The sequence below is a fragment of the Lepisosteus oculatus genome, chromosome 5 (assembly GCF_040954835.1).
Source record: "Lepisosteus oculatus isolate fLepOcu1 chromosome 5, fLepOcu1.hap2, whole genome shotgun sequence".
Lineage (NCBI taxonomy): Eukaryota > Metazoa > Chordata > Actinopteri > Semionotiformes > Lepisosteidae > Lepisosteus > Lepisosteus oculatus.
The window spans coordinates 523,760-547,329 of record NC_090700.1 but is presented as its reverse complement, the minus strand read 5'-3'; the positions used below and the strand labels follow the sequence as shown (position 1 = coordinate 547,329).

The following is a 23,570-nucleotide window of genomic DNA, read 5'->3' as shown; positions in this document are numbered from 1 at the left end:
CAGGCCATGGCGGTTTCCGTCCTGTTCTTTGTTGAGCACTCTTCCTCTTGACAACCTCTTTCGGAGCCAATTAATAACTCTCAACACCAATTACAGAGTCAGCCCTTGTACTGAAACAAGCCTTGAAGTGGTCTGGTGACAGGTACAGAGCTAAGCCAGCGTATTCCAGCCATTCTTCCAAACATTTCACAACATAATTAAACACCAACTGTAACCTTGAATACGTGTCGAAATATTTCTCCCGCGTCACCCTTTAAGATCTCTCACACCTACGGTTTGCATGTGAAACCACCGTCCAATGCGACTGAAATGCATGTCCAACTCATACCTAACTGCAGGAAGTCTCATTTTAAACCCGCGTTACCCAACCTGAGCCTCAGATCACCGTTTCGTCCTACAGTGTTCACTGCTCCTTTCTCGTCCCGGTTTTCACTCCGGCTATGATTATACAGCGGCTACACCTTCTAGCTCATGTTTACTGGCTTATATTTTATTGATCAAGAAGGAAAAACAGGTGAAAACACTTTTATCCAGCCTTGTGAAGCGGGAGAGGTTCGATTTCACTTCAATTAGCTGCAGAGAACCCCCAGATCCAAAGTGGCGTTTGACAGTTAGATGTAGACGACAGAGCCAGCGCGGAACTGAGCGCAGACCGGATTAAAGCCGGGCCGGGCCGGACCGGACAGGACCGCACAGCCGCCGCCTCCCCCGGGCGGGCATGACTCACGACCCACGCGTGGGAAGCGAGCGGGGGGTTAGACACAGTGCAATCACGCTCGCCGGCTGCCTGACGCTCCTTCCGCTTCTTGCTCTTCCCGAGAAGGAGAAATCCACAGCCGAGCACCCGCTCCTCCGGAGGCGGCGGCGCCGGCGGTCTCGGCTGGCGGAGACCCGGGCCTCCGGTCCGGCAAGCCGGCGCTGCCCCTCGCCCACCCCCGGCGCTCCTGCGTCTGCCCGACTGGCCCCGGCCTACTCACAGAACTCGGCGATGTAGAAGGAAACGGCATAGTTCTCTTCACACCAGTCCAGGGTCGAGGTCGGCTGGCCCCAGAACCCGGGCCTGTCTGCCGCAGGAGCCATGATGGAAAACAGCAGCCGGGTATCCGGGGAGGGGGTGCGGGTCACCATGGCAACCGGATAGCAGAGCCAATGAAACGCGAGCGCCGCAGCGTGATCTCAGGTGAGCGGAACCTGCGCGCGTGAGGAGGCTCCCGGCAGGTTCCCGAGCCGCGCGGACCCGCCTCGCGGGGATTTACTGAGCACGTGAGGTGTAATTAAAAATTACAGTCCTAGAGGGGCTGTCCCCTCTTCCGAGACACTGGCAGGGTGGATATATCATAGGAGTGTAGCTGTTATTAATGCACAGCCCCTCACGAAGCGCTGTGCACACTGATTTTTTTTTGTTTTACAGTATTATCGAAAAGCAACGTCACGAACAAAACTCTTTAATGTGGCACATACAAAAAATGGATATTAAAAAAACGTTTGTCTAGCAGTACTACGGTTTAAGTGAACTATAATAATACAAAATATTTTATCCTAAATGACACCGCCGTGCTTCTCAGGAGGGACGGATTCCTTACCCGCTGTCACAGCACATACCGGCACACGAGAGGGAGGAGCGCCCCCTACTGGTCCACCAACACCTCTCACAGCAGCAAACACGCTCTCTTCTGGGCTTGGGTCTCAAATGTTTCTACATTTGCTCTCATCTCTAGAAGAACAATAGGATTTGTACTTGGTTATCAGCCCTGCGCCGGTCTCTCATTTTTTTTTTAACTGTGCTGCCTGAAATGTGACCACATGGACCTCTGTAGAAGGAAAACCCACACACAGTGAGTGTCTGTTCATCATGAACCGATCAACGAGTTAAGAGCTGTTCAGCTAGAAACGACAGCCAGCAAGCTGAGGAGAGGCTGTGTACAGCTCTGTGTGCATATTCCTTAAGATGGGCTAGTTCCGACGCTCAGGAGCGCCTGAAGAAAAAGTCATCGATCAGCACTGAAGACAGGGCTCAGCTGGAACAAAGCCCAGAAGAGACGGAGTTCCCCCAAGACCAGGGCAAGGAATGTAGGCTCCAGACCCGACAAAACCAGCAAAACAACAAGAAAGTGCCAGACTGGTATCATGAATAATAAAGTCTCAGTTTGGAAAATGTGTTTATGATTCAGTTCTCCAGAGCCCCAGATAAGACATATACTGTGTATATATACAATACTATACATTTAACAATATAAACACGTGTATGGTGTACTGTATATTGTAAATGTTAAAGACATATTATACGTTTGTATTGAATGCCTTTTAACTGTATGAGCTCACCAAACCAAACCTGAGCAGCACAGTGTGCACAGATTTCTCTTCCCACTCTCGCTGCTCTCTTCCACAGCAGGCACACCAGGAGCTCCTCCCTTTGTTCTCTGGCTGGGAATAAATTACATCATTGTGACACTGCATCAGTGTTTCCATCCACTGAACAGCAGAGGGAACGGACACCAAGAGGAGCCAGATGAACCTAGAGGTCATTTCTAAATCTGGCCACAGGCTGTGTTCCACTGGCAGTGGTTCCACTGCAGATGAGCTGCAGGCAAATCGCTCTTGTGTGATTAACACCAGCCGGCCAGTAGTGTCATTGTCCACCAGAGACCACAAACCAGGGGGACTCAAACAGGAGCAGCTGCGGAGAGATTCACAAGCATCCAATCGAACTCTGCAAAGCAGAATTCATCTTTCTTTTCGCATTATTATATACAGTTTTTACTATACAGTTACTATATACAGTACTGTATAAAGAGCTACTGTATATTCCTGTAGCACAGTTTTCTAAGACATGTGCTCACAACACATCACTGACCTTTTACAGACGTGTGGCTGCATACGGTATCTCTGAAAACAGGGTAGTGAAACATCAGAAAGAGCACACGTAACATGAAATCACTTCTATGTTTTTTTTTCTGTTGCTTATCTAAGATAACCACTCAGGGCTGCAGGCATTCTCCAGAGCAGTTCAGTTTCACTTGGATTCATGTTATCTTGATATGTGATTCTGATTCCACAGAGTTTCATTTTTTTTCCTTGTTTCTTACCATCTGGAAAGTATTTGTTCTAGCAGTTTTGTAATTTATTTGTAGTCTATATCAGGGCAGAAAAGATGAAAAGAAACAAGGTCTTCGAGTGGTTGCACATGATGAACACTGAGAGTATTTTTTGTCCCCTCACTCTCAACCGAGGAAGGACACTGTGTCATCTCTTACAGCTGGCAAGAGAAGACTTGAGGATTTATTACCATTGATAACAGATACATGGCGCTTGAACTTACATGGAAGAGGTCAAGAAATCCCAGAGCAGCATTTAGGAACACAGACAATACCCACCAAGAAAAGGAGGCACTGAATGGAAACGCATGTACATAAAAGCTACGGTGGTTTTATGGAATAATCTACTTACAGGACATACTATGACTGGTTTCTGACTGTTGGGGTGAGTTGCACTGCAGAGACACAAGACCAGTGTTTGCAGATACAATGAGAATGTTCCAGCCAAGGAAATTCTCTGGGCAGTCTTGGTTGTGCTGCTGCCAGACCCAACAATGATTTGAGAATCTTTTACAGAGGAGAAAGGCACTTTGAAACTCAGGAACTGCGGATGGTCTGGATCTTTTTGTGAAAGGTATTCATTGTTATGGCTTTGCAGATTATTGCAGAGAATTAGTCTTAAATTTCCGCCAGTCAAGATCTTGGCAAGCAGTATCCTGTGTGCTTTTGCACCAATTTAAAATAATGCTTTTTTAAAAGTGTTTAATCTGGCTTCATTAGTAATATCTGCATTAGATCAGCCCTGCAGTAGAACTGATGAAGCCAAGTGATTTCTGTCGAGCCAAATCAAACAGTGGTTTGCTCAGAAATACACTCCTCTGTATATTCATAATGTTCTGTGCTTCAGGACTGGAAATTCCAGGGAAATACACTCCAGATATCATCATACATTATTAAATGTTCCAGCCTTGTTGTACATGCCCACAGAGAATCTGCCGCAAAAAGGAATTAAAACTAAAACTGCTGAATTTCCTAGCCAACATTAGTCTATTAAGAGATTAGACTTGATTTCCTGGCCAAACTGACTTGGCTGTGTACAATTTTAGTTGGATGGCTGGGACATTGTGTCTTTGGAATATTTCTTAATCATCTGTCAATACTTCTAGTTCAGGAGTACTGGAGTGATTCTATAAGTGCTCATCTGTGTTCGTGGACCATTCTAACACACAGCGAAGCGTCAACAGACACCAGATCTGCAAGCATCCTTAAAATAAAATTCACTGCTTTATGGAAATGTAGGGCGTGAGCTCAAATTTACTTAGCTGTAATTCACTGTGAAGTGAAATGGCTGCATTTACAAGTCATCTTCTTTCTTAGCTGTTGGTACTGCCTAGGAAAAGGGCTTTAAGCAGTCAAAGGACTAGTCTGTTATCTTTGAATGAAGATGCAAAACACCTTAATACATAAAAAATGTAACTACTTAACTACTTTACTGCCTGGAAAGAAATCAATTTAATTATTTACTGCAATATTTTTAAAATTCCTGCTAAGATTGCTTCACATGTGTAATAACAATAATAATAATAATAATAATAATAATTCCTTGCATTACTACAGTGCTTGACATCCAAAATATTCCCTATAAAGTATATAGGAAGGGATCAGCTTGGTGCCATAATGAAATGCTGCCCCATCTAGGAGACACACGACAGGCATTCTGCACCAGCAGCCCCACTGCACAGAACATCGAGGAGCAAAGTGAGACTTTCACATCACCAGCTGAATTGTTCAAACTCAGAGAGGAGAGGAGCCAGGTTAACAGGTCAGGTGATATTCTAGTGCTCATGTTCATACTGAACGGGTAACATGAAACCCCTCTTTACAGCAAATATAAATACTGACAAAAACAGAAATACTGATATAGACTAATGTATTGAACTGATTTCAACCACAGTCTCCACCTACAGGAATGTTTCCTGAAGTGTATTTCTGAACTTAAACATCTGCATCAATATTTCCCAGCCTGACTGATAAATCCACTTGATCGCTGATTAGACCTGTCCAAGACAGCCTGTGTCTGGACCGGGGGAGGAAAGCGGAGAGACAGCGGAGAAAGTCCATGTGGCCGCAGACGATCGTGAGACTCCACACAGGGGACAGAGGGCAACACAGGCCAGATTCGAACCCAGGACCCCAGAGCTGAGAGTCCGCACCAGCTGCCACACCACCGTGGTGAACTGGTAAATCATTGTTCGTTAAAAACAGTCCACTTGAAAACAAACGTCATCGCCTTTGTTATCACACTCTAATGTATGCAAATGTATGCATTTCTTAAGCCACACATTTCTCAAGTTTTCAAAAAATGCATATTCCCAATTTAGAGATTAGAGACAGACATTAAATAACATTAATGATAAACACAGGAAGATGATCTTGACTGCCGAAGTGTTTGTTTAGAGCTGTAGATTTTTTCCTGCTATTAAACACGCAAACTAACTCTGCTGCGATTTAAGTGCAAATGTCTGGGTCTGCTTCCCCTCGGTATGCCTCAAATCCTGCACTCTAAAATCTGTTTTTTTAATAGAATGAAGTGTTTTCTTTACCCGGGTAGCTGCAGGCACAGCGTTCTATCTAATCTGAGTTCCATGCTGTTTCCTGAGCAGATTCACTAAATGTGCTGCAAGACACAAAATGAAGTTTTTTAAGGCATTCATTTTCTGGAGTAGGAACGTGTTGTGACTTTGTAGTGTAGTGCACTCCGTGTACAGAGAGCCCCATTCTCTGAACCTTTCGGAAAGTTTGCTTTTGCAATGATAAGCTGTAATAGTTTCCACACTGGAGGGCATCATGGCAGTGCAGTGGGTATCAGTGCGGGGGTCCTGGGGTGCTATCTGCATTGAGTTTGAATGTTCTCTCCGTGTTTGCGTACATTTCCTCCAGGTGCTCGTGTTTCCTCCCACAGCCACACTGCTAGGTTAATTAGCAACTGCACATGCTGGGATTCACCTCCATTTGCAACAGAAACAACTGAAATCGTTTATTTTATTCACCTTTTTGGTGTTGTTATGAGAGAAAAGTCAAGTGAAGTAAATGGCTTAACTGTCTTAACATTATTAAATAGAGAACCCATTCATAGTTAGCTTAAGAACATGATGTTACTGAAAAACAAACACTTCCCAAAGTTAAGTTACTTACTCCAGAAATCTTTTTAATATTAAGCTAAACAATACACTGACTTGCCTCAGATAAAAAAAAACAAGATCTCTTCTCCAAACAAATATCAATCACACTGTTAAATATGTGTGATGAGAGGCCTGCACTATTCTGGAAACATACTTTTACTAAAAGGGGAAAAATGGAAAAAAAAAATTCCCAGGTAATGATGATGAAACTGCTAAACCAAATAAAAATCCCCCTAGAGACATCAGTGGGATCTGAGGTAGGCTGGAAAAAATCACTCCTCACTATTATTGTTGATGGGTCAAGAATACAAACAAAAAGGGATTTTTATTTTTCCTTCTCACGAGATGCAGGCAAAATGACCCACTCCCCGATTTCACGTGCTGTCCAGGAAGCGAGGGCTGAGTTGCTGTGGCTCTGTGCTGGAGGTGCTCATTTCCATTCCGGTTGTGGAGATGCGTGACAATCGCAGTCTGTGCCCCTTCGTCACAGCAGGGTGCAGTTCACTCTTCACGGCCGGCCGGTGAAAAGCCCAGACTCCCTCCTCACCACAGTGGAGCTCAGGCCGCGTTCTCTTACCTGAACACACTGCGTACAGCCGACATGATCTCGCTAGCTGGCATGAGACCATTTTGCAGGTGCGGTTTCTCCCCTGGGCAGGAGACAGGGGAGGGGGAGGGGTTGCGCGTGTTCATGAGCAATGACAATGTGTTTAAATCTTGCTCAGCCGGTGTTCCTTGCGTCTGCAGTGGCTTCAGGGTTTGCTTTGCATCCTCTTAGCTAAGGATAGTATTTCAAAACAAGAAGCAACTCTTTGGAGAAAAAAACAGAGATGTCTACTTTTTTAAAGGAGTGAGTGATCATTCCTGATGTTTAATGAATAGAGAAAAGAAAAAAAAAAGAAAGAAATCTGAGTTATTTGTCTTAAAGTCAAAAGTGATCTAGAGTTTCAAGACTGAAGCCCTCCGCTGAGCTCCCACAGTCAGCACCTCCAGCGCTCTGGCAGGAATGCTGTCAGACTGCACTGTCAGCCTCCGATGATCCTTCCTTCAGTGTCAGGATCTGCGTTCTCTTGTATTTACGTGTAAGATAAGCAATTCAGCAAGGAAACCCACTTCCATTGCTCAGTGCTTTTTTAATCGTTTGCAGGGGGAAAGGAGTACTGCAGGAGTAGCTGGTGGGCTGCGTCAGAAGATACTGTAACAGCAGCAGCACTGAAGCTTCAGGACAACCTGGCCACAAATCTCTGACCTCCTCTCCCAAGCCTTGACCACTACATGCTTTACACTACAGCAAGGTGGAGACTCTGCAGGCCCTATTAGCCCTAGAGAAGGTTACAGGGGGTAACAACGTTGCAAAGCAGAAAGAGATGCGAGGAACTGACACGCTGGCAGACAGAAACTGAGAGAGATGTGGATATACTGTAGCTTTTTAAAAGCAAGCCGAGCCCCGTTGCTACCAGTGGGCTCCTGCTGCAGAAATCCAGCTCTAGTCAGAATCTGTCTGAATGATCAACGTAGGGGGGAGCTTCTGGCCAGCCGCACACCTGTCCCTGCCCAGGAAGCTCCCGGCTCTCCTGTGTGTCCAGTTGAACATGCGCCTTTGGAGTCTGAGAGACCCGTTCACAAGAACTCTTTTTCACAACACACTTCTTTCAGGGCTGGATCTGAGCCAGATGGGAGTGCCGTGCAGGATTCTCCTGTGGCTGGAGTTTCTCCTCTTGGTGCATCATTCTCAGACTTTCCTGCGTGTTCCGAGAAGATCCAGGCCCAGGGGCTTTCAGGATGCAGCAATTTCTTTAAGTGGTTAAAGAATGATTAATTATACCCTGACATGTTTGGAGAGGTTGTTTTATAGGACCCTGGGACCTGGAGCAGGGCTGGATATGAAGCTGTATAAACAAACAGTGGAATTCAAGCCGTTATTGCAGTGATTAAACCTTCCTTCCCTGTCTGATCCCCCTCTGACATCAGTCCACTGATGCAGAGCCAAACATGATGAATGTCTGGTTCTGGTTAAATGCTGACTCCTTTGGGTCAACATTTAACCAGAACCAGCTGAGAAACAAAGGGTGAGTTGCTAATTCATCTTTAAATACATTTTTCTTTTTTAAGAACTTTACTTATTTTTAAACCTGTTGTAAGTAATCAGCTGGTTATTCATCATTCATGCCACATCACTCATTCCACTTTTTTCAAAATCTTTTCAGACAGGTCTTCATTTTAAAATAATGTCTTCATTTTATTAAGGTTCAAAATATAATGCCTATTGTCTTAGCTCACCTATGAGCCATGTTGTACCCTGAAACACTAATTAATCGAAACATGTCTGGTTTATGGAAACATTAAAAGCTCAACTTTAAGTGATCTCTAGAAGTATCAGAGATGCTTGCAATCTGTCTGTCAGTATTTACAGTGATCAAATAAAAAAGTCCTCTTCCAACACACGGGAACAGATGATTGCAGCACCGTGTCCAAGGCATCACAGGAGTGCTCATCCGACATGAGGCATAACTGCAGAACTATACATGTTCATATAAGTACAGTGACAGTTACATACAGCACGGCCTTCTACACAGAGACTTGCTTATTAGGCTCTGACTGGTTCTTTATCCACATTCCTCATGAACAAAGCTGGAAGGTTTGTAAGATACCCCAAGTATAAGAACAACAGCAAACAAAAAAAATACAGTATACACACCATCCGTATTAGCCATGTATGTAAAGATGATTTATTAGACAAAACGTTTTCTGCCAGCAGAAAAGAAAAAAGGAGTACATGTATATGTATTGTTAAAGGAACGAAACAGTGAAAGGCTCTGGAACAGTAGAAATACTGTGACGACACAGTGGACCTTTGCCAGGAGGACAAATAAGAAAGGAAAATTACACAGCACATTGCTTCTAACAATCCAAGTTTAGCTTTACAAGTAAACGGATGTTCTAAACCACCTATGGGATAAAATGCTATACAAAAAGCAAAAGCCCAGGTTGTGAGGGGAGGGAAAAGAGCATTTCTATTCCTTTCTATGAAAATTGTGTAGAAAGAAGTGATCCCCAGTAGCCCATTTCTGCAAACTGCTAAAAGCTCACGGACGAAACTCCGAGGAATGCAAGTGTGCTTTAAAAAAACGATTGGACATGAAATGTCCATCATGCTCATTGTGAAAGCATGTGCATCCAAACCGCTTCACTGCAGATCCCAACCCTAAAAGCCTGTCAAAAGAAGTTCTGCAAGCACCCCGCAGGTAAAAGGATCTTAAACCTGTCCAAACCACAGAGCTTTTCCAATGGCACTCTGCAGACTTGGGTATAGTCAGAAAATAACAGCTTTTACTTCTGTAAATTGTGCTTTAAATGTCAGATGCATTTTACTTTCCAGGTTTGCCTTCTGTTGACATGTGATGATTTGGTCTTCTGGCCTTTCCACAACTTGTGTTATTCAGCTACAGCAGCGACCTGAATACATTCAGCACAGAAAATCCACTTAAGGCACTTCAGCTCATTTCTGGGGGAAAAGTTGATCAGAACCCCTGCAGAGTCAAATGATTTGTAACAGCTCGTCAGTGATGTGTATCCACACTTACAGGCTTTAGGTCTCTAATCTATATAAGGAATTACTTCATTTGTAGATTAAGTATGCAGTAGCTGGTTTAGAAACCAGATCTTGGCCACTTTGGTCCAGACGTCTGCCAGTGATCTCCCAAGCCAGAGAACTGTGAGCTACATTAATGTGAGCAGTATTAAATGCCACTGAAGAAAAATATAATGTGCACTCATTCTGCTTCCAAGACGCCCCACAGTTCATGTATGTTTTATTTTTTTGTGGTCTTCTAGTGCTGTGGATATTGAATAAGGGAATACTGGCTAAAAGAACAAGCATAAATTATTCTTGGAAAGAATAATTAGCTAGCTAGACTTGCGAAGGTTGAAAGAAATAATGTGCAAATTTTGTTTCTTAAATTACAAGATAAAATATTACAAAAACAATCAAGTTTTGGCAGGAATAATTACAAAAGTTGCTTTGTGGTTTCCTCAAAATGAGTAAAAAGGCACAATTCAGCTTTGAACAACCTCAAGTAATGGCACTGCGGCAGACGAGCTCACTTCACGAGACTAAGCCCGCGACCTCGCAGGTCAGAACTTCCCCGCCCTTGGTCCGTCCAACCTGCCAGTGAAACTGCTCTTGTTTCTGGGTCTTCCAGCAGTGGACATCCTTCCGCAGCGTGATTCTCCTGATGCTGGGCAGGTGGCTCAGCACGCTGTTTGGCAGGGACTTCACCCCAGAGTGGGACAGGTTGAGCTCCAGTAAGGAGACAAGGCCACTGAACACCTCCGGGCTGAGGAACTTCACCTTTGGGTTGCCTGACAAGTCCAGAACCTGGAGGCTCTCAAGTCCCCTAAAACTGTGAGGCTGGAGCTCCAAAAGCTCAGGAAGGCTGCTGAGGGAAAGGTGGGCCAGATCCTTCAACCCTGCAAATGCATCCCCTTCTATACGAACGACCGGATTTCCATCCAGGTTCAAGTGTCGCAAGGGAACGTCCCGCAGCTTGGGCACAGACGTCAGCCGGTTCCCCGCCAGGCTCAAGGACTGGATGTTTGGAGGGGGAGTCTGGGGGCTCCTCCAGACGGCGGTCAGGAGGTTTTGGGACAGGTCCACGCTGATTGGCTTTCCGTGGCCCTGGGACGTGAGGATGTCCAGCCTGAACTCGCGGATTTTGTTGTGGCTCAGGTCCACCTCGGAGAGCGGGAGGCCCGAGAAGCACCCGTCTGTTAGATCCTCGAGAGCGTTGTGGCTCAAGTCCAGGGTCTCAAGGTACCGCAGCTTGGAGAAGGTGCTCCTGCTGACCCCCGTAATGTGGTTGTGGCTCAGGTCCAGGCTGACAAGCGTGGTGTAGCCCGGCCCAGAGAGCATGGAGTCCGGGATGGTGCGTATGGAGTTGGAAGACAGGTCCAAATAGGTGGTATCCAGAGGAATGGGAATTGGGGCCACATCAGGACCCACTCCGCTGCAATCAACCTTGGTCAGGCTGAAGCTGTCAAACAGTCCAAAACTCTCCACCTCGCACCGGCACCCAGGGTAGCAGTTCCTTACTGCTCCCACATAAAGACTGAAAAGCAGACACAGGCTTATCCACAGGGTCAAAGCCATCTCCTGCTGCAAGAAAGAGAAAAAACAGGACATGAGTACATTCTGCTCCTCGGGACGGGCAGGGGGATCTCAGCTCTGGCAAATTCTCTGACCTCCTGACCACAGCTCACAAGAAGCAGCAGACTCCAGTAACAGAGAAAGGGCAGAATGCAAATAAAGTTTCTGCTTGATTACATAGAATGACATGTAAAGAAACAATATTCCATAGCATCTCATGCCCTAAGACACTTTATATTACCGTCAAAATTCAAAGCACTAATGCATAGACTTTCAGTAAACACACAGCCACCCCGCTCTCCACTTTATGGCTCTTAGCAGTCTGTTGGACAAATTTACATTTTGTAGAACTGATTGTAGTGGTCAAGGTATCAATGGTTTTTTAACCTGAAAAGGAGTCGGTCTTTCTGAGACGTCTAATGAGCTAAGTGGGTCTAGATTGGTTTTCACCTGAAACATCTGCAGACAATTCATAACAGCTATTAACAAGTGTAAAAAACAGAATTTTCCTGGTGACATGGATCTTGTATGCTTAATGGGGATTGCTGTATTGAAGCGAGAGCCCAATAACCAAAAGACTAAATCATAGACTGCTATTTCCAAATAAAGCCAGTTCCCACAAACACAGGGCTCACATTTATCTGATAGCAGTTTGCTTGCATGCATCCTTACATGACTTCACTGGAAACAAATACTTTAGCTTTGGATACCTCTATTTGGAGGTATAGAGCAATCAGCTCTGCATGAAATGAGTATGCATAGATCCACATAATTTTCAATGAGTGAGATACAGAACACAATAGCAAACACAAGTTAATTCTTCAGAGGATATTGAGTGATTAGTGCCAATACTGATGGAGAACTCCATAGCTCTTCAGCAAAGAACAATACTGAAGGAACATGGATCAACTTTCTGTTTGGGAAACAAATCGATTTTTATGATAGTGGCACAGACTATTTAACCAGTGAGTAGATATCTTTAAGAACAGCTCAGTGGATTGAGCAAATGGTTTCTGCATTCAGTAGAGTGATGCGAGGGTCAGAAAAATGCCAAATGAAACCTTCAGTGTTTTATGACCTTTGTTATGTGACCGCGGGAACATGGTAGGAACTACAAAGTAAAAGTTTGTAGGTGTGAACAGGTCAGCCATTGACTTGAACATCAACTGTGAAAGTGTCTACTTTTTCACACTTCCTTTATCCTCAGAAGGAGCTCCACAATAGTCTGGCTGGGGAATAAATCACATTTTAAAGGCAATTTGGGGCATCACTTCCTACATTATGTTTAGAACAAAAGGCCAGAGTACATTTGCCTTCATCACAATATTGCAAACCTCAGACCTCACGTCAGTCCTACAATGGTGCAATGGAGTCTGCTAACTGACCACGTAATGTGAACTTCGTGTACCTGTGTCCACTCACCCTGGATAAGGGCATTTGCTAAGCAAACAAGAATAGTACTTCCTAGATATCGATCATCCCACAAATTCAGCTCATACTGGTGTATTGCAACCAATGTTTTTATAACCTCTGTTATAAAATGCATGTTTTCTAGGTAAAAGATTGTTGCAGATCAAAGTCTCTTTCCTTTATCCAGTATTACATTTAAAGGAATGTCATCTTTCTGAAGGTCTAACATAAGCTTGCGTTGAACCTCTACAGCTGCTGTGTGCCAGTAACACCGTCACAGACACTCATGGTGCCAGTAGGCTCCGCATGCACTCTCACACTGGAACAGGACAATATGAGCTGGCTTGAAAGAAATTAAACAGTCCTGAGAGCACTGAGCAGTAGTTGGTATTCTAAATCCCTGTAACCTACTGGTAAGCCTCTGACAGTGCCTGGCAACAAAAGCATCACAAAACACTGACTGAATGGAAAACAAAACTGCAACATATTCACACTTCTTCACAGAGGCCGTGTAAGTATGACATCCCCTCTAAGGCAATCATTACCTTGGGTGGCTATGACAAGGCACTGCGTGCCAAGCAATGCTTACTGCTGAAGTAGACAAGAGGTTACTGCTTTTATCCGAGTTGGATACACAGTGGCTTAGCCATCTTTTTAGGATAAAGGTAAAGTTACATCATTGAAGAAGCAAAAACAAGCAAGCCAGGCCCACTTGAAGTCAAGCTGGGCTTCTATTCAACTTTCACTGAATTGTTAGCTGTTCAAAAACCAGGTGCAAAGTTCTTTAGAATGAAAACTTCTGGAGCTCAGCCAATGTAATTCCTGGAGGATAATTGTTCATAATCTTGTGGTTTCATTTCTAAATTTCCAAGAACCCCAGTTTTGAATTATAGGTTTCCCCACATACAAAGGAATTAATGTCCGTCTTTTGAACGCACTCAATATTAATGCTCGTGGGACAAAGAAGCAGACATATGTGATGCCAAGTCTTTTCTTTGCGCACACCTGAAGAGGCTGCTGGAGACTCACGACAGCAATTGTATACAAAGAACCAGCCGGTATCAGACTTACATGTGCCGTATTGATTGTACGAGGAGATTTCACACAATCTCAATAGAACCTTAACAAATGGCATGAGAGTGCCTTGACAGTGGGTCAAGTTATTTTACTTGTAAGCAGTTAATAAGTCAGCAAATGTTGCATAATCCTACTAGAATCCAATACGAAAAAGTGCAAAATCCAGAAACGAGACTGCTTTGGGTGGGAAAGTTCCAGAGGCTCCATACATGATGGCCTGTGTGATTGTGCGATTACACAATCCTAACTGGCAGACTAGCATCATCCCGGCGTCTGATGAAATGATAGGACATTTACAATGAGCAAAACTAGAAATCTGTAATTTACCAAACGTTGGGTGTAGCCATGATTTGCGGTTTTCTCTCAGTACCAACTATAGAGCAAAAGGACTGGCCAGATTAACCGAGTGTGTCTGAACATCCAGCTGTCCGTCTGCTCTAGTGCCACAGTGCGTCACTGTGCAGGTGTAAGAAAAGCCTATCAGGAAACAGGTGGCACCTGGATCTAAGCGAATTTCATATTTGACGGTCAGTTTATGATTGTTTTGTACGACACACTCTTTTTAGCCACAAAAAGCTATGTTTTATTTAGGGTGGAGATGCAGAAGGAAAAAAAAGTAATCTCATTCCAAGTTGTATCTGCCAAGTGAAAGTGTTTCATGTGGGATTTACTCATTACATTTCCCATCTACGCGGCGCTGACGCGTTTCTTTTCTTGTCAGAATTGCCACAAAGCCAGAGTTCTGCAGATTCAGATCAAGGATTAGAAATAATTACATCAAATCCCTTTTAAACTGTTACACAGCAAAGCTCATATAAACAGCTGATGCGTTTTCTTGAAAATCTGCAAAGCATTAAAAACTACATGCAGCACACCCTCCTCTTTGATATGTTCTTTAAATTTTACCTACTGCCCTTTCCCTACTAATTTTGTGAACAAATCAGTAACTGAAGACAGAGATGGGCTACGTATTCAGGCCACAAAGTAAACATGCCATCAGTTGATGGCCTTAATGTTTAACGAGCTGAAGTTGAAAGTCACAGATTTGAAAATGGGACACATTGCAATTCTAAAAGTCTTTTAGTGGAAAACAATAGTTAAACAGGTAACAGTCTGAACAAGATGATTTTTGTTTCGTCTCGTATCAGAGAATTGAATCGTCATGTGGTGCGGAAGTTAACGGCTTACCAAACATATCCTAAACACATCTTTGCTACTGCAATAGCAAATGACTTTCTCATAGCTATTAACTTACTGCACACATCGCTGTCCTCCAAAATAATTACATCCACAAGGCAGCAGTCCTGTGCAGACAAGAGCAACTCCTCTTCGACAGCAGAGGAAACTCAGCTTCTGTGCTTTCAACTCACCATGTCACCTTAGAACACAGATACTCTGCTCTTATTGGAAGGATGCAGCTTGCTGATCAGTGATAACATGTGCTTTCCTCATGCGGGCCTGGATGAGCTACTTCGTCATGCTGACTCAATGTGCCGGAAGTGATGCAAGAAAATATGAAGGTGCACTTCTTAACACACTTGAACAAGGCCTTGGCCTGCTGGGAGGACTGACAAAGGCTTTGCATCCACGGTCTGGACTGCTGACACCACTCAAGACACTGTTGAATACCAGGACACCAAGGCCAAATCCCTTTGCACAGTCTGGGGAAAACAATCATGTTAGACTCTCTAGGAATGCAAGTTTGTGTAAGCTTTCAGAATCCACCGTCTAAAGACGAACTCTCCAGCTATTGCCTGGCAATGAGACTGGGAAGAAGTCATGGGCAAGTCCACCACCATCAGGACAGGCAGGACTATTCTGCAGGGGCTAATTGCAGCCGACGAAGCTGACCAGACCAAAACACACAGCGAAGATCCCGAGGGCAGCTGTGCCTTCGATTTGAGCCAAGACAGGCTGACGAGAGGCACTGGGACATGTGGTCCTGAACCAGATGTACAGACTCTGGAACAAGCCGTAGAAAAGGCACCCAAAACCAAACACTGACTGTGCCACTGACGTACACTTGTACTGCCATTCTTAGGACTGCCATAGAAGAGATGTAATTCCATACGGTTACTACAGCAAATATAGAAAGTGTGGTCTTCAGCTCTGGACCCCACAGTCGCCAATGCAGTAGAGTTACTGCCTCTTCTTCAGCTACACCCAGCTCTTCACCAGAGGACAAAAATCAATGATAAGGTTTAAACCCCTCCAGATACTGGTGATTTAAAATGACATAAAACCTGCAGGATTCCAGACCCCAAAGCGCAGAGCGGGGAACCCCTGATCCAGACATTAAGCAGCGCCCCTCTTTTCAACTGGATTCAAGAACTGGATTCGGGGCACATTGAGTAACTGCTATTAAAGACTTGTCTCTTGCGTATTAAGGAAACAGAAATGACTTAAAAAGCTTTAAGAATGTTACTGTATATGTTCCTGTGACACTACGTCTGAAGAAAGTCGGTGTGAGGGAAGTATAAAAGCGTATAGAGGTATAAAAAAGTTACTGCGATTCCTGCGTCCTTTCAGCACCTCAGTCGGGCATGAGTCCAGTACACCAACCCGTCTCAAACATTTCGCAAACGAGCCATCGTAAAGATCACTTTTCCACAAAACGGCAGGCGTACACGAAGAACACTGAAAGATTCAAAAGAATAAAAATAATTTTGACAAAGAACCCGTTGCTTCGTTTGTGTGAGAGCGCAGCGGCATTCCGCGCCTGAACCCGCAGAACCGAAAATAATCTTCAACAACAATAATACAATTAGTTTAAAAAAAATCCACGCCGGACCACAAATCGACCAGGGCTCATTTTATGAAAGGACAAATTATCCCTGAAAGAACAGAGAGACATTTGACCTGCAACCAACTTCAATATACAGAAATAACTTCATTCCCTTCTTAGCCCGGTTCGTGTCTTTACCAAGCGCAATTCAGGTGCCAGGCTCGGAAGTCCCTGCCACCTAACGTTGGTCACGCCATGCTGGCCAGGTGACCCCTTTCGTATCGACGCGGGTCACGAAGCCACTGGTCCGGCGGGCGCAGGGCAGCGAGGAGCCGAGCCGAGCCGAGCCGAGCCGTGGACGGACCGCTCCAGAGGGGGCCGTGCGGGTGCTCGCGCCGCCGCTATCAAATTACTTGCAGCCGTGGCAGAGCGCGTCCTGCAGCGAGCTGGCTCCGGCTCGCACTCCTGCTTCCCCGACTGCCGAGCCTCGGTCCCCGACAGGTCTGGTACCGGAGCTGTGCCGCCGGTGCAGGCGGTACCGGCACAGGCGATGCCACATTTTCAGACCCGAGAGGGCAGTTCGGTTCTGAAACCACGCGTGCTCCGCTGTCCAGTCCCCGGTGCCCTCAAACATCTGCACTCAGTGTAAAAATGAATTCACGCCAAAAAAAGGACCACTTTATAAAATAACGCGACAAAACGCCTGAAACGCGTAAAGCTTTCTGTGTATCCCACTCAAAGCAATCGCTAAACCGCATTATCGTCAATGAGTTAACTATATTTAAGCATGATTTTAAGCGTGCACTCGTTTTAAATAAAGCAATTACGCAGTTTAGAATAACCTTTTAAACATATTCCTTTTCTACTTCCTTACCTTACAGAGAACAGAAGCCGGTCCACAAGTTGTTTGATTCGCTCTTTTCCCCCAGGATGGTCTGTTTAACGCTCTTTATTTTTTAAGGTTCTCCTGTAATCGAGCAGATACTCTTGTCGCGATTTTACTTTTAAATCTCATATTTTGGGGAGCACAGCTGAGTCTTTAGAGTTCAGTGGGCGTCGCTCCTTTTATTTGCACAGGCACGGTCTGTCCCAGCTGCCAAACGGCACAATCCCCCCACACGATCCCACCTTTTGTCCACTTTCGGAGTCGTCCTGCGTCCCGTCTGCCCGAGACCCAATGGCTAACAGCTCCCGGCCGCACGGTGCCTGCTCCAGTCTGACCGCTCCACACGCACACCGCTCTCTAGTGGCGAGATCCGCCCAGGGGCCAGCTCGAAAGAGCCAACTCCCCGCGAAAACGAAAACAGCACGGACTCCTGTGATGTCATCTACCTGCCCCACTTACACACACTCCCCGTCTGGGCAGAACGCCAGGTACCCCCGAGTCCAGCGGTGGCCAGGTGTAAGAAACCCCTTTCGATTAGCACCTGATTAAGACCAGCAATTTTTTTTCAAAAATGCTGATTGGTCTCGCGTCCAATATAATTGGTTCAATAAAGTCATTGATCTAACCAATCAATGACTGAGATCAAACGCATCTTCTCCTGGTTTGGGACAGCGGGCGTGTCAACAGGTTTTGCAGCACACTAGGTCTCCTGAGAACACCCTGGCCCGAAGAACTGCAAGGAGCTGTGTAATTTCTCCTTTTGATAAATAATGAGCTGAATGACGCCATTGATTGGAACGATAAGAATTGAAACCAAACCCAACACATTCCTCCAGGACCAGTATTAGAGAATTGTGCATTTCTCTAGTATATTATTATTACTTACACTGATATTGCGCTTTTCTATCGGGTCGATTAAATATGACTTTGTACCCACAGTTGAAAATTAAACCCGTTAAGCGTCAATTTGAATTAGTGAATCAAGTTAATATATCTAACTTTATCCTTAAACACCTAGCCTCTGAAACCTTAAACTGTAAGAGAACATAAACCGGCTAAGCAGGTAGTGCCATTCATGCACGACCCATCTTCGGCAAAGCGCACCGGGTCACATTTATCTACGTGTTTCGTGACTGCGAAGGAACCGTGCAGGCGTGTTTCTCACACACGGGCCGCAGCACAGGCACCGCGTGTTTCTTTCCCCGTCGGACGGGACCATGGGCCCTAACCTGTCCCTTTGCGTCTTACGGATGACGACGCAGCTCCCTGCCCGAACTGCTTCAGTCGATTCCGTCACTACTACTTCAGTTTTACAATATTTCACCCTTCACGCGTTTTCTGGCGGTTTAAAAGGGTGTTCATGGGGTCTCAAATGGAGGAAAACTGGAAAGCGTAAAATGTCAATGGGCACCACATGTCTGTAGTACTCCTACGTGGCGCTACTCAGATCTGCAGTAGAGATTTTGCAAAATGGCAAATTCATTAATGAGGTGATTTTAATTTTTGACGCACGGTTTTAATTGATGGCGCATGAGAAAGAGAAAAAAAACCTTGTAAACGTTATCGGCAGGATGCGTAGTTTCACAACATGCCCTAAAAGTTTTCAGAGCCGCCCTCCGCCTGCAGCACAGCGCAGATGTGGGCTCACGCCCAGGACGCGAGGCTGGGGGTTTGAACGGGTAGTTTCTGCTCGCAGGGAAAGGGGCGCTCCAACAGTTTAAACTGCTGTATAAAAATCACATTTTTATACATATAAAACGTGTATACAATCTACACATTTCTGCCTAACTGATTTGTGCATCTCTTAACAAATCTGCCGGACCCGATGGTATGGTACCAATTGGGCTTAAGAAAATTAGCTTTGTTAGCCATACACCGCTAATAAACCCTCCCGTCCGAGACACGGGTAATACTGGGCGTTTGCTTCAGTAGCGTTTATGCATAAAATTGTGGCAAAGTCCACCCAAATGATTATAGACCAATAAATCTCGGTTCAGATTTCTTAAAAAACGAAACGAGAGGATTTACTGTAGTTTATCTGTAGTATCACCTTTGTGGAAATAGTGTTCGAGGGGACGTCATTCTAGATTTAGATAAGGGAGGTTAACTGGGTTATTAGAGTTCTGGGAGAAGACAGCAACAGTGGGTAGACACAGAAAATGATATGAAATATTTACATTTTCGAAATACCTTTGATAAAATTCCTTATAAAGAATTCATCTGTATAATGATGGTGGTAGGCGCTCAAGGAAATGATTTGTTTAGAATATCTTTATGTCCATCTATGTTACCAGTTACTAGAAGGTCTCTGCTTAATGAAGCAGCTTAGCCCTGTGTTGTGCTATATAGGGTATCCCAAAAGTCATTTTTGATGAGAGGAGACCGTTCGTTCATTATTGGGAGAATTTAAGTCCAGGACGGTGCAGTTTTGCCCAAGAGACAGTGAGATCTCTGTAAAAACAAGCACATATCAGGATGTGACTGGCTTGCAAATATTACTGTCCTAGAAGAGCTTTGTCTACGCTCCATTCCCCCAGCTGTGTCATGCTTGATGCTGCCGACTGACGGGGAGAGTTAAACATGTTTGAGAGAGAATCCTGTGATTTCTGAATCTTGTTAAGTTATTAGGCAATGTTCTCAAACTAATCCTATTTTAATCCTTTGATGTTGCTCTTGTCAGCAGAGTTGCAATGCAAGGTTAAACAATCCCAAAAGTGTCTGACAGAGTTGGAGACGAAGGGGATTGAATCTCCTTCACTGTAAGCGGGAGGTGGGAGTTTGACAGCCCGGCCATTGCGGCGCCAGGATAGCCGTCCCAGTAAAACCCAGCGTTTTCACACCTCTTCTCCGCCTTAATGAGGGTTTGAGCGCACCGCGACATGGGGGTAGTGTGTTTAAGACTGAGAACAGGAGGTGTTTTATTGTAGGAGCCAGGAATCTCACACCCCTTTGCAAGACCAAAGTAAGCGAATCACCGCTAAACTGCATAGTTCAAGGTAAAGATATCTGTGCTCCTTTTTATTTTTAATATGTGAGGTCATGTTTTCTTGTAATTACATTGTGCTTTTCACCCTGAAGGATCCCAAAATATTCTACTCATAGAAGCAGCCTCACCTAGGAGACTCACGGCAGCTCTTCTGCACTAAAAGTGCACAGCAGGGGGGGAGTGAGAAACTGCTCCAGCAGCTCAATTAAGAGGCAGTTCAAACCCAGATAACAATTTAACCGGGATACAGGAGTTAACACACTAATGACGTACTTGCTTGAGTAACCAAGTAATCATCACCTTGGTTTAACAGCACATCTAAGAACAGCAGAGTGACCTCAGTGAACATACTGGGTGACTGGTTGGGAAATGTGTGTCTCGGGAAAACAGCAGCAATCTGGTTTCCTTTCAAGTGTCCCATCCCACAGTAGTACCTCTCCCCTGCAGAGCTCAGAGCTCTTCAGCAGCATGGTGAGATTGTGAAACAATCCATGAGCATTAAAACATCAACTCCGCAAATTAGCTGAAACCCTTTGCCTCCTCCCGGTTTATCGCTAATCTCGCTTTTCTCCACACGGGGGCGGCAGAGATCAGGGCAGACATAGAAGTTCAACCAAGATCAAAAAGTTGATAAAATACCTTGTAAAAACTATAACCGTTTTTCTGTTTAAATTGGTTTGAATTACTTTTAATAAACATTTTTTTCACGTGATAAAAAATACTCAGGCTTGAGCTATTATCTAGATCAGTTTTTAGGAGTGTAATTTTTATCCACCCACACTTCTGTTATATAAGATATAAGATCCCTTTATTGGCCATATACAGTTTCTTGTATTAGGAAGTTGTCTTTTTGCATACACCACCTTACTCTCCATGAGACACACAGACAGGGAGAGAAGCTTAGGGTCAGAGCACAGGGTCAGACATTTACACAGCACCCCCTGGAGCAGTTGGGGCAAAGGGCCGTGCTCATAGAATTCCTCTGCCAGCTGTGGGGTTTGAACCAGCAACCTTCCAGCCACCGGCACAGCTCCTGAGCCACAGAGCCATCTGAAAGCATTCCTGATCAGGTACTCTGCGACCTGACCTCTCTTCCTGAAGATGACAGCACAGAAAGCACACAGCTGCTCCTGACACGGACACGACACCATTACATCACAGGCAGAAAATAATAACATTTAAAAACTCAATAATGTTCCCCAACAGAGAGCAGAAAATGTGCAAAATAAATGAACTGTAAGACACAAATACAAAAACAAATAATTGAGAGCCACCCAAAAATATCTTCCATATGCTTTTAAATTACACCATTTACATTGTGCTGTAACTTAATTGATTATTTAGCAATAACCCTTTTTGTCACACAAGCTATTGTCAGTGTAGTGTTCATGAGCCTTGTGCCCAGGCTTCTGTCCACCCTGAGCACATGAATGCTCTGGAGCCATGGAGAATCCAGCTGTCATGGTCCATGCAGGAAAAAAAACTACTTTTGAAAAGGTTGTGAGGCAACTCAGCTGCAGATCCTGGTCATGCCCAGTGTACAGCCGACTGACCTCAGCCCCGGGACACGAGAGGACACGTGGGGACCAGAGGGGGGAAATGGGAGTCTTTCTGGCACAAAGGGGTCCTGTACAAACACAGTGGGCTGCCCTTGAACCCCAGGGGCAGCGATATACAGTATTGGGAACATGCTTTCACAGAGCGGCTGAGGAGTTTATAGACCAGAAACCGGGGAACTGGGAGCTACAATTCTGGTGGAATCCAGAGAGTATAAAGCAGCATGGAAAGAAATTAAAACAAAAAGCACTTCCATCCTTAACCAGGTTTGTACCCGAAGGCGAGACAGACGTACAGTATAAGGAATAAAATGCAAGAACAAGAGGCTACTGTGTTACTGGGTAACAATGGCCTTGTAGAAGGAATTCTATTCTACATGACAAGAGCAGAATGACAGGGGGGATATACAAATGAGCACCTGTGCTGCAGAAAGACAAGTAGGACAGATTGATGTAGTTTTCCAGTTACTTCATTAGAAAACTGTGCTCACCGGAAGTTTTTTATTGTTAAAAGAAACTCACAATCTATTCTATTCAACATGAATATAAACATTTGTTCCATAATACTGTACATGTGTATCTTTTGTTCCTAATCCACGACACCCAAAGGTGAGAGACTTTCATACAGGGACCTTCTGGAAGACCCTGAAGGCCATTGCCCTTCACTGCTGTCTACCTGCTGCACTGCAGTCTGAAGAGAATCCCAGTCACTGATATGGGATATTTGTCTCCCAAAAGGAACAGCTGTCTGTTACTAAACTTGCCAGGACAGACAACAGAGTGAAGCCCCTGGGTCTCAGTCGGGCGGTGGAACTCGATCTTCATCATTCGCCTCACGGGGGCTGCTCTTCGCAAAGCATCGTGCCGCTCTCGGCCGGTTACAGTGGCGGTCAGTAATGCTCTCTTCAGATGCTTTGTGCTCTGTTTCTGCTGAGCGTACAGAACTCCTTACCGTCTATTTCTGGAGGCAGGACAGAGGTGTCAAGGTGTAATTCATAAGAGGCTCATCAGCTTAAGGGATGTAGGTCAGCAGGGAATTGGAATCCCTCACTGCCGCTGACTGAGGGCCTGAGCACTTACCTGTCCAGGAGGGGCTCTGGGAGTGTTTCCAGCTGGCCCCTGAAGGTCTTCAACTCGCTCAGATGCACAGAACATTAACACGGTGGAAACCCACAGTCTAATTAAACCTTTAACGAGCTGAAGTGAGAATGTCTGCTACAAGCTAGAAACTCTGGATACAAGCAGCAGAAACCCCTGATGGGTAGACACCATACGGTTTAATGTTCTAAAAGTCCTTTTAGTTTTTGTAGAATAAGATATTGTACCCTTTCATTACTCAGTTAGAAGTAGATTTATTTCAGTTATTCTCCCAGGGTTGGAACATTACAAACTGTTTTTAACATAGTTAAACAATAAAAAATGATTAACATAGAAAGTGGTTCCTATTGCATGGTATCTACAGAAAGTGAAGCACAATGTTTGCAGAAAACACAAGAAAATTAATATAAATCTTCTTCAGCATCACCTCTTGGCAAGTAATTTATTAGTCACTACTATATTCGAGCTT

The 23,570-nt window shown here is 44.8% G+C and overlaps 2 protein-coding genes across 3 annotated transcripts in view; both read right to left on the bottom strand.

The window, feature by feature from the left end:
* acer3 (alkaline ceramidase 3) overlaps nucleotides 1-1,449 on the bottom strand; it is a 28,681-nt gene extending 27,232 nt beyond the window's left edge. Inside the window, exon 1 of the mRNA XM_006627858.3 lies at nucleotides 978-1,449. Coding sequence (XP_006627921.2) covers nucleotides 978-1,128 — 151 coding nt within the window. The 5' untranslated portion in view covers nucleotides 1,129-1,449. The remainder of the gene's footprint in view (nucleotides 1-977) is intronic.
* A 7,472-nt stretch (nucleotides 1,450-8,921) lies between these two features.
* tsku (tsukushi small leucine rich proteoglycan homolog (Xenopus laevis)) lies at nucleotides 8,922-17,964 on the bottom strand. Of its 2 annotated transcripts, none has more exons than XM_015341553.2 (2): nucleotides 17,704-17,964; nucleotides 8,922-11,372 (listed from the first exon to the last, which is right to left on the bottom strand). In XM_015341553.2, the coding sequence occupies exon 2, from the start codon at nucleotides 11,364-11,366 to the stop codon at nucleotides 10,323-10,325; it is 1,044 nt and encodes a 347-aa protein (XP_015197039.1). In that variant the 5' UTR covers nucleotides 11,367-11,372; nucleotides 17,704-17,964; the 3' UTR covers nucleotides 8,922-10,322. The 2 variants fall into 2 exon arrangements, with proteins under 2 accessions (XP_015197039.1, XP_015197038.1); XM_015341552.2 differs by having other exon boundaries at nucleotides 17,450-17,963.
* Nucleotides 17,965-23,570: the final 5,606 nt, after the last annotated feature.

Excerpts from the sequence above, each read along its gene's own strand:
- tsku (XM_015341553.2), bottom strand. The coding sequence starts at position 11,366 with ATGGCTTTGACCCTGTGGATAAGCCTGTGTCTGCTTTTCAGTCTTTAT.